Below are 11,376 nucleotides of genomic sequence, written 5' to 3'. Positions count from 1 at the left end.
TTCTTTACTTAAAATGATTATCAAAATAGTTTTCGTGTCAATAGACTGATAATTTCAGCCCTCGCCTACATTGTTAAAGTGTATACTTTGTAACAAAGCACATAGTGAACAGAAACACTTCATAACTGATGATTTGAGAGGGAAAATATTTGCCCAAAACAATTCAAAGCAACAACACTTCACCAATAACTTTTTCTTCCTCTCTAGTTTCGTTTATTTAGCTGGCATGTTCTCTTATTTTCGATGACGCTTGAACGTCACGTCCCCTCCTATTGAATGGTTTTCCCTTATGACCAATATGGCCGACATCACTGGCTCAGAATGAGGAGAAAATCCTCCATCTGGCTTTGTACCAAATATATAAACAGTTCTCATTTGTATCACCCAAACCGAATCAAGTAGAAAGTTAGACATAAATAGCGATGTTGTATCGTTCCGTTTAACCTTTTAACCGTATTTGCAATGTGCAGGTAACCTCGAGATTGAATGCATGGATGAATTACTTACTTACTTATTACGTATAACATTATATATTTAACATTATATATAGGCTAGGCTTGCAGCACGTTATGCATGATAACTTTCTGTCAGTCACATGACATTTCCAAAGGGAAATAGAGTGGGCCTGGTTAAATGTTATTGCTATGGACAGTTCTATGATTATAAAAGTAAAACGCTAGGATAAAGCTGTTTTTGAGAGGGGGTGGCCGTGTTGAAATTGCATCTTAAAGATCTTGTACGAGTAAAAAATATGACTACAATACTTCAACACTGCAGGTTCAATAAGTATGAGATCTTTTTTTAGGCTTAGTTTGAAGTGATTTGCTGACCCCTACTGACTCGGACTGCACTGTGCGCAGGCGGACTGGAAGTGTCCCCCTGGGAGACGTCTCCAAAGCGGCCCCTGCGGGTAACAAGATGTACTAAACAGACACCCACACACACACACGCACGCACACACACACACACGCACACAAAAACACAGTTTCAGACTGTATTTCTGGAACTCGCTCGGTTGTCAGGTTATATTATTTCCTATATTTCTATAAAAATAAAGATTTGTGCTCAGATAAAACGTGATGTGTGCCTGCAGCACATTGTGTCTAATTGGTGGGATAATTAGATTATTTGAGATTCTTTGACAGGTAATAATGGACAGTGTGAGCAAGTGGAGTTGTAGCCTCGGTGTTTCCCAATCTAAGGGTTGAGACCCCTCCAAGGGGTCACAAGATAGAGGAAGATTTAAAACAATAAAGAAAAAGCAAAGACATAACAGGAAATACAATACACACTGTATGTTTCTTCAAGCTATAGGCCTCTGTCCATTTGGTACGTCATAATGGAGCCTTCGCTAAGCCCCGCCCCCTGCCCATAAACTGTCAGAGCGACCATAGAGTCACTAACTGCACTTCCTGAAGAAATAATATAAAGTAAAAAGCCATTTTTAGACAGAAGTGTTGATGGCTGTATCCAGGATGTCAAACAGATTCAGGAGCTAAAAACATGTTTATAAAGATGACGATAGAAGCTAAAGACTTCAGATCAGAGAGTAAAAGTGAATCACTACACCTGCTATCGAGGCATAAAACAATGAGATTAAGGAACCACACATTCCTCTGAAGCCAGGTCGTTATTTATTCACTGTGACAATCAGTATAAAGCAAAAGCAGCACGTGTAGACATTCAGTATATGACGCTGGTAGAGCCTGGCTGATGCTATGCTATGATTGGTCAGTCTGCGTTTAAGGGGCGGGGCTTAGCGAAAGGTTATTTGAATGAAAAACACGTATATAACCATGGGCCCACATTATAAAGGGAATTACATATAACAATGTGTATTGTATTTCACTTTGTTTCTTGGTTTGATTTGCTTTCATTAAGGCATTATGAATTTCCAATACAACATTATCCCCTCTTCCGGTTTCTTAAATAAACACTTTGAGATGTTTAGAGGTGTAAAATTACAACTCAGAACTCCAACCTGCAACAAGGGGTCGCAACACTGCTTCAATTTAATGGGTCAAAACCAAACAGGGTGAGATCTACCGGACTTTATGAACCTGTGCTAAATCCAGGCTGTTCAGTGTTTGTAGCTAAACCTAAGAAAAATGAATGCTGTGTAGTTGGTAGATATCCCTCTAAAGCAAATCGTAATCGACGTAGTCATTAACCATGAATGCAATGAAATCAAATTGACCCAATTTAACCCAATAAATGAATGCCAGTCTAACATTGATTCAAACAAAATCCTATAATAATTTAAAAGTCTTAATAAAAGATAATATAATAACCAAGTGGATTCTATATATAATGCCTGATCTCAACGAAAAACCTGATTAAATAAAGGTTATAATACAATTCAAATATTTAGCAAATGAATTCCAATTAAAATATATTGTTGGGAGAGTGGGGGTGAAGCCTTAATTTGTTCTGCTGAGCAAGCACAACAGATCTTGGGTATTGTCGTTAACCTCACGAGGACCACACGTGAGAGTATTGACTCATCTTTTCTCACCGTGTTCATGACGACCGAACCTCGCGCGCGTCTCTCCTCGTCCTCATGATGGCGCTGTTTGCTCAGGCTACCGAGCTGCATCTTACTCCTGCAGCGACAGGCCGACCGTTAGTCTGCTCCATTTAAAACAGGTAGGGTTTAAGTTGAGCTCTTCGTGGGAATCGCGCCAGTCGAAGAAGAACTTGTGGATAGCCCCCCCTCCTCCGGCAGTGGCTGGCTCTGTTCGTCATATTGCGTCAGAGTAAACAAAACGCTGACGTGAATCTCTCTCCTCTTTGGCAAACTCTTCAATTGGTCGGTGAGCTATATGTCTGATTCAGTGTTGAACAGAGCTCAATCAAAAGGCGCAGTAACCTGAGTTGGTGATGAAAACGAGGCCCAGACAGGACTGCCAAATTAGTGCCCTTCAAATTAAAAGCCTCATAACTTGTATCCATCACATCTCTGATGTAAGCCATCAATTGTATACTGTATGTCAGGAATATGAATGCCAACTTTACACTTAAGTGCTATTTTATATGACTGTATTATTAGCAAATAATAAGAAGCACATTAAAGAGACGCATAAAATGTGCCAAACAAGGCTTCATCCGCGTGGACAGAATCAGGCCATATGCTTCTTGGTTAATTGCCACATATATAACAGTACAGCTCCACCTTTTTCGAGAGTTTTTTTTTCGTTTGAAAGTATCATTCAGCGCATTATAACGATGCAGACAATTTCAGAAACAATGTTGGGGAAATGAGTGGACCGTTTTCTGAAGCTTACGTAGGCTGAAACCTCTCTGAACCGGCATCCTGCGTCACCAGCTTCGAATCAGATTACGTGCCTCGTTTATTTCAACAATCTAACGCATAAGCCAAGGCCTCAGCGCCGTCACTGGGCGGCCATTACAGGCAGCCCGTCGATATCCAGCGAACAATTATTGGAAATGATTCGAATAAGTGACTTTAAATACAGAAAGCCGCAATTTGAGACGATTGGTTTCAGCACTGGACAGCTCCTGACTCCCCAGAGGCCTCTTGGGCTTGCTAAGCGGAAGTCTGCCCCCCCCCCCCCCCCTCCATCCAGTCACACCAAACCACGACCACCAGCCAAAAAGATCGTTTCCCACCAGCTCTGTCATAATCATAAAAAGCCTAATTGGACTTATTGATGACGCGTGGGAAATAACCCGTCGCGGTGGCGGTGAGGGACAAATTGATTTGTATTGACCGTCCCATCATCTCGTGTGCAGTTCATGCATTCACAAACATTTCAGTTTTTTTGTTTTTTTTAAAATATATATTTAAAAGGAAAAAAGTTTGGAAGCAAACTTCCATCTCAGGATGGAGGTGGTGGTGGTGGTGGTGAAAGGGGGGGGGGGGGGGGGGGGGGGGGGCCGAGGGGGGGGGGGGGGGGTGACGGATGCATCGACGAGGAAGGATCTGTACTTTTTTATTCCGGGAGGCAAACTTGATGACGTCTATAGCATCCTTAATGTGACATACTGGAGGGAGGAGGGGGGGGGGGGCAGGCTTACATACATAGATAAAAAACCAAGGCAATCACAGCACAGGACAAAAGTTTAGAGCAGCGATATGCAGACGAACGGACAGCGCACTTTCCCACCGAGTTTTTGTTCACCTGTGCGCCGGGCTGAGTCCTCCTAACTGTGTCTTGAAAGTGAGACACAGGCTGCACTGAGGGGAACATAAGGAGACGACGAAGGCGCTTCAGCAGGGAAAGAAGTGCCGTGAGAAAGAAACCATCTCTCTCTCACACACACACACACACACACACACACACACACACACACACACACAGACACACACACAACCACAGCCGCGCCCGGATCGCATCCTACAGCACAGCGCTCTCCCTGCTCTCCTGCTATAGGTATGTGCTTTATCTGCGGATTGTCTTAACACTCGGAGAAATGCATTGATGGAGAGCGAGATAAAGTAATGGAAATTATTTTGTGCATTGCATGGAGATCTGATGTTTTTTAATTATTACTTTGGCACTGCATGCAAAGGATTCGGTGTCAGTACCACAGTTTGCTTTTACGGAAAGGGATGAATAAAACAGACAGAAATCTTTGTTTTTGGGGGGGTTTGAGCAAACGGACGCTGTGTCTCCAGTATTCAGTTAATACTAAACCGGTTTATGTTCGATCCAGCTTTTGTAGTTTGGGATGAGAGAAGTAGCGCAGCATGATAATTTGGCAGAACAAAGAGCGGGCATGTTATGTCTATAGGAGTGACTAACCTGTTTAATGTTACGTCTGTTTTTCATCTTCTAACAGCATGGCCAGTTCGAGTAAAGCGACTTTAATCTTGCTCGTCTACGGAATCTTAATGCACTACAGCGTCTTCTGCACACCTATCGGACTAAGTTACCCTAAGATTAGGTAGGTGGACGTGCTTTATAACCTGATTATAGTCATTATTGTAACTGATCCCTGTTGCTGCTAAACACCAGTTTGTTCAATGATGGTATTTGCATTGTTATTAATGATTTTTTTTCCTCATTTGAAGATTTGGATTTTGGCACTTTTATTTAAAAAAAAGTGTGCGTAATTTTGTAATTGAACACAAGGAAATACAGTAATTTTAACTTACGCAAATGCAAGTCATGTGTGGACAGTGATAATGGAAATTGCGTAGAGGTATCTGTCCGGTGGGACGGTTCACAGAACTCCCCTTATTAAAAATGAGAGTGCAGTCAATGCAATTGATAGCCCTTGGGATGACGGTGGACTGGCGTCACCAAGGAGAGGCGAGGCAAAGCGAATAGGAGAGCTCCATGCATTTAAGATTTATTCTATTTTTTTTTCTGTGGAAAGCCTATCCATAATTTGGGCGTGGTCTTATTGATTCTTATATTTCATTGCTAATTGCGGCATTATTTTATTTAAAAAATGGGCTCCTCGCCTCCACTGAGTGTGATCATTTTCACACCCTTTGTTTCGATTCTTAAATTATTAATAAGGCTTCAACCTGTGTTCAAAGCAGCAGCAGCAGGAATTAAAAACAGATTTTTCCGATGAAAAAAAACAACAATATATTTAAACAAAGAATAAACACGAAGATACACATTTAACACATTTTAAGCCACTATTTGTTGGCCACATTCAAATAATTCGTTTTCTGGTTTTTATTTCCAAACACCTCCAGGTATTGGATTTGTTTTCGTTTCCTCCCCTTGTCTCTAATGCATTTAACCTGCCAGTGATTTTACAAACGGAAGCAGACATTTTGGCATTCTTTCACTGCTGCGTCCCACTTGTGCACGCAGATCAAATGTATGATGAATGCTCTCCGTCTTTCAGACTCGACAACGACGCCTTCGATGAGGACGGGAACTCATTGTCCGACATGGGTTTTGATGGCGATCAGATTGCTATACGGAGCCCGCCATCCTTAAACGACGACGCGTACACTCTCTACTACCCACCAGAGAAGAGGTAAACGTGCTTTCACATCGCAGCTCGAGTCTCGAGCTGGATTCCATTTTTAATGACTTCTTTGCTGTTTGCGATAATGTTTGCTTGCTTTGTTTTTCCCAGAGTTTCTCATGTTATTTGTTCAGTGTTATTTTCACACCGAGTAGCCTAAAATGTTGGTTCCAAATACTGTTAATAAAATAAAAAAAAGCTCGGGACACACGGAAGGATAGTCTGTGTGCAGCAAAAAAAAAAAAAAAAAAGCTCCGAGGCTCCGATTCAATTGCAGCTGATGTGGTATTGGACCTGCGGGTGGGTTGGTGGGGACATTTTAGGCTACTTTTGATCATTTTGTCTGCGCTTTTTTTAGTCACTGACGATCTATGTGTTTTGGCGTTTTATCATCTCAGACCAGAAAGGCATGCTGAGGAAGAATTAGATAGAGCCTTGAGGGAGATCCTGGGTCAGTTAACAGCGAGACATTATCTGCATTCTCTGGTGACAATTCGTGCAGGGTAAGGGCATTTCTTATAAGCGTTCACCTGCAGTCATCACTTTTATTATGTTTCTCCGCTGCACAAGTCCAGGCTGCTGCATCATTGTCTATCATTTAATGTGCGTGTTTTGTTCTCAGTCTCATTTTTTTGTATCTCTCTCATATGGAAAAAAACAACGTGTATTCATTTTCATTTTGTTTCTGTTTTTGTTGTGGCGCAGCTTTGCGCTCATGATCAGTGTCCTCCCTTAACATTGAGGGTCAGCTTTCTGAGACTAAAATACACTTCGATTTAAATGTGATTAATACATAAAATTCATTTGGTTTTCCCACGCTCTGATGAAAAAAAAAAAAAAAAAAAAATGCGTCAGAATATGCAATGGGCTGAAATTAATAATTTATAACCTTTCTAAAACGCTTCAAATCACTGTTTCTTTTACACTGTCTTGCTTGGCGCCCATTTGTTTTAAAGAAAAGAAAAGGCATAAAAGGCCCCAAAATGAATTATTAATCATTGTAGGCAACATTGCATCATGGCAAGAAGAATATATTATCAGACGTCAAATCAAAAACGAGCAGAAATGTGTTTAGAAGTGGATGGCTGCAGCTTTACTATTTTTTTCATTCTTTTTCAGTGAAGACAACAGCATGGAGGAAGAGTCAGAGCCCTTATCCAAAAGACATTCAGATGGGATCTTCACCGACAGCTACAGTCGCTATAGAAAGCAGATGGCCGTGCAGAAATACCTGGCAGCGGTTCTGGGAAGAAGGTACAGACAGAGAGTTAGGAACAAAGGACGCCGACTTGCCTATTTGTAGCGTTGTTAAAGCGCCCAAACTAACCTCCTGTGTATATACATCCAGTCGTTAAATCAAAGTCATTCAGATATATCTGACCAACCAGTGGATTGCGCCTGTGTTCTTTTAACATGTATTTATGTATGAAGTAAAGCCATTAAAATGAATATTTTAATAATAATATCGTTTTTTTTTCTTTTTGTACAAAAGCACTTGATACCGCACAGTTATACTTTGTGGACCAATATTTTATTTTCATGTTGAGATGTTTAAAAAACAAAAGAAAATGGCAAAAAAAAGAAGAAATTAGAAGAAAGAGAAAAAAAAAAGATAATTGTGCACCTTCAACATTATGCGCTTGGAATCTCTAAAGGTCATCTACATATGCAGAAAATAAATAGATTTTAAAAAGACAATCAAAGTATTGAATGTTATACTTATTTTTGTAACCAACGTTCTATTTTTTTAGTGTTGTTTGTTTTCCAAACAGGCCGAAAGAAGCAGTGAGCATGCTATGTGAGTCATATCGGGGCTTATCCTAAATGATAGATGTTGCCCTTGTCCACTCTCCTCCTCGCTCCCTTAATGGGAGCTCTGTGGGTTCCTAGAGCTTGCCCCTCCAGGGGAGTCCAGTGGCTTTTGTTGAACAGCCTCTCATATGATGGAAAAACTGATTGACTCCCACGGCCATTCATGTAACTGGTGGTAAAAATCCGACCCTCTTTTAAGCAGAAATTTAATTGCAGGCTTTTGCAAGGGCACTATTGCCTTCACTAGAGATACAGGAAGCACTCAAGTTGCTGTTGACAGTATGCGGCAAACACTGCTTGCTCACTTGCCTCAAAGTAATTTACTGTGGGGAGATAAATCGTGCTGTGTTAAGAATGTTCCATATGTGTGTGTGTGTGTGTGTGGGTTATGTACAGTATAGAAATTACACACAGTGCACATAGTCATCTCAGTGTTGTCTGTGTTTCAGTAAACAGAATTATTTGGAAGAATGTGCTTCAACTGTTGATTGTCTTTCGGCAGCACTACAAATATTCAGAACGGACCCAGAACAAGATGCAGGAAATGAAGCATATTTTTGTGACCAGAGGTGGAGAGGAAAGGTAGCATCTGAGTTGCAGTTAGGGATATTTAACCATGTTTCTTATTTATTGGTGCATGTGGAAACTGACACCTTGCTAATTTTTGCTTAGAAACTGCATGTCATCGTGCTTTTTTGGATTGTGCTATTTGGGTAGGTGGGCTGTGCTAAGCCTATATCAGCACCACTCCCCCCCACCCCCTCCTTCAGATGTGTTGGAAATGTGAACAAGGAGGGCTAGAGGTGGTGGAAACTGGTACTGCACTGACTTGTTGAATTCTTACCTCCCCCATGCTGCTGTCATTGTGGATATCATAAGACGAGACACTGGACCCCCCCCCCCTCTTTGTCGATTGCCTTTGTCCTGGTAGCGGTTTGTAAAGATTCTTTTGCTTCTAGATCACCGTGTATATTAGCTGATTCGACAGTGCTGTGATTCTTTGTTAAGACGAATCTGATCTGTGTTAGATGTCTACTGAGGTTCGTGCAGTGATAAAGAGATGAGGAGAGTGTTAGGTGTGTGAGAGAGAGAGAGAGAGAGAGAGAGAGAGAGAGAGAGAGAGAGATAGGTGTGCATAGAGAGGAAGACAGAGCTGGAGACAAAGAGAAGATGTGTGTATGTGTGTGTGTGAGAGAGAGAAAACAAAGTGAAGAGACGGGTCACAGCACCCACAAAGCAGCCTGAGAGAGATTGTCACACCTGGAAACAAGAGGCGAGAGCCCCACTGCCTCTCTTCACCTGCCAAAGTAACATCGGGGTCAATGAGTCCGATAACAAATAGATGTTAAAACTGTCCCTTTGGTATCGGCAGGAGGATGAACAGAACAGGCCCCTCTGAGTTTCCCTCTCACTCTAGAATGGAGGTGGATGAGGGATCGTTCCACTGATGTTTATTAGCGAGACGTCTCACATTCAATGTTATGCAAATGAAACTTTATGCACCTCTGCAATCCAATCAGTGGCCTGCGTCCCCGTCCCCCCCCCCATAGAAACTATCAACACACTCCTTCAATTTCGGCTTTATCCAATAGGCTTTGTTTGAATGCGAGTGTGCGGAAAAGTAGATGTTTGAATGTTGGTGAGCCTTCGTGTTTTGCGTGTGAGTGTTTGAGCGTGCATCAGATGTTTGTTTTGTGTAAAAGGGTGACTGAATGCGCACGTGAAGGTGGAAACAGCTTTTGGCTTTGGTGCCTTGCTTCGACGTGAGAACAAAAAAAAAATGAAATTCGCCACAAGTGACAGATGGCAATTTAAGTGGCCCTACAATGCTGCAGTCCATAAGCGTACATTGAAACTTCCTTTCACTCTGTTTGATCGCTCTGCTTAGTCGGCCCCAAGAGTAGTAGTAGTATTAGTAGTATTAGTAGCTTTCTTTTAAAGCATGGCCAATGATTTATTGAGTATAAAAATATAAAAAGAACAGAATATATATGTTGATGGAACAGGCAATGTGTGTGTGTGTGTGTGTGTGTGTGCATGAGTTTGGGGTGTTCAGTGTCTGCGAGAGTTGTGAACAATGACCAGTGTTTGTTTACTGTCGATTATGAGGTGTTGTTGATTATTTTGATATTGGTCAGTAATTTATTAATCAGAAAAATAGCCCCAACATATTATTTACAACTACTATGTGCATCACCTATTCAGAACAAAAGAGTTTCAGAACATGACAGAGATGTTGTTCAGATCATAGAAAATGCCTGTTGTTGATATTTCTGAAAGCGCCAAACGCCTTACTTCAATGTTTAATCTCTTATCTATCTGAAGACTATGTGTTTTAAAAGTGAACCTTAGTACAAGTGGCATCGTTATACACACAGGAGTCCTTATATGGGGTTTTACGTTTCTCAATGTTATGAAAGTGTTGTAAGATTTGTATGAATAAATTTTTGTAAACAACAACATTTTCTAATGAATGTCTAATCTTTGAAATACATAATTTTTAGGATGATACATCATGTGTTGTGTAACAAAGACGGCAGAGAGAAGGTTGTAGCGTTGTCACACATCTTGACTACAGTCTTTCGTTAGTCTTACATCAGAATAAAGCTTGAGTCTACACCTGAAAAATGTGACTTTACATGATCACCAAGGGCCACAGACTGAGATCTGCTCCTGAAACAAACACAGACCTCAAGTCACATTACAGAAGATAAAGTGAAACGTCCTCCAGCAAGCACAGCAACAACTCTGCTGTTCTCTAGTGGGGTTGTGTCGACCTGAAGTCCTGTCAACTTCAATTTATCTTTCCGAAGCTAGATCAACAGAAACGAAACAGAAAAAGAGACACTCAAAGCACCGGTGCCTTGTGCAGAATTGGTGCAACAATCTATCAGCAAGAGGAGTTAACACTGTATTAACTCACTTACAAAGCAAAGTGAAATGTCTTTGGTGTTTCTTATTGACCGGTTCTCACCACATTACAACATTTCAAGGTGGTTTTACAATTTCAAGTTCCAATTTAAAAAAACAGAGCTAACGGTTGAACACATCGAAGCAAATGCAGCTGTAATTCAAACCGAAGACCCCGACCGACATCACCAAGGAGCTCGTCAAGATAAGCCACGACCCTGCACTGAGCTGCAAGAGCTAAAGAGAGTGTCCCTCCTCCAGGAACAGCGCCGCGTCTTTCCCCTCACTCCATCCCTGGCCTTGGCAGTGCAGCTGTGTCCCGTGGGAGAGGAGGATGGGTGTGGCAAAGCAGCGTGTGTGCGAGATCTGATCCTCATCAGCCAACAGGAGTGTGTGTGTGTGTGTGTGAGTGTGTGTGTGCACATGCACCAGAGCTCAACTAACCCAATCAGAGAAATGTTGCATGGCAACGGTCCACAAAGGGACATGGTTATGTATACGCATGTGTCACGTTTGTATGTGTGGAAAGGGAGTGAGGTAGAGAGATTGTGTGTGTGTGTGTATTTTATGTGTGCTCAACAAAGGCAGACCTTGAGCCAGCTCTGCATTGGGATAGGGTTTACACTTTACATTTGTACACACATACACACATACACACACACACACACACACACACACACACACACACACACACACACA

At 41.6% G+C, this 11,376-nt stretch overlaps 1 protein-coding gene across 2 annotated transcripts; it reads left to right on the top strand.

Moving 5' to 3' along the window:
- The first annotated feature begins 4,057 nt into the window (after positions 1–4,057).
- Positions 4,058–8,567, top strand: adcyap1b (adenylate cyclase activating polypeptide 1b). Of its 2 annotated transcripts, XM_031865451.1 has the most exons (5): positions 4,058–4,394; positions 4,804–4,908; positions 5,830–5,964; positions 6,354–6,458; positions 7,075–8,567. In XM_031865451.1, exons 2-5 carry the CDS (start codon positions 4,805–4,807, stop codon positions 7,256–7,258), a joined length of 528 nt encoding a protein of 175 aa, XP_031721311.1. In that variant the 5' UTR covers positions 4,058–4,394; position 4,804; the 3' UTR covers positions 7,259–8,567. The 2 variants fall into 2 exon arrangements, with proteins under 2 accessions (XP_031721311.1, XP_031721312.1); XM_031865452.1 differs by lacking the exon at positions 6,354–6,458.
- Positions 8,568–11,376: the final 2,809 nt, after the last annotated feature.

This window comes from Anarrhichthys ocellatus, unplaced genomic scaffold (assembly GCF_004355925.1).
Source record: "Anarrhichthys ocellatus isolate YVR2014 unplaced genomic scaffold, GSC_Weel_1.0 scaffold32, whole genome shotgun sequence".
Lineage (NCBI taxonomy): Eukaryota > Metazoa > Chordata > Actinopteri > Perciformes > Anarhichadidae > Anarrhichthys > Anarrhichthys ocellatus.
Note: the sequence above shows the minus strand (reverse complement) of the source record. Positions and strands in the feature narration are given on the sequence as shown.

Coding starts and splice junctions, on each gene's coding strand:
- adcyap1b (XM_031865451.1), top strand. CDS start 4,805: ATGGCCAGTTCGAGTAAAGCGACTTTAATCTTGCTCGTCTACGGAATC. Junction 4,909..5,829: donor CTAAGTTACCCTAAGATTAG/GTAGGTGGACGT, acceptor TCCGTCTTTCAG/ACTCGACAACGACGCCTTCG. Junction 6,459..7,074: donor CTGGTGACAATTCGTGCAGG/GTAAGGGCATTT, acceptor ATTCTTTTTCAG/TGAAGACAACAGCATGGAGG.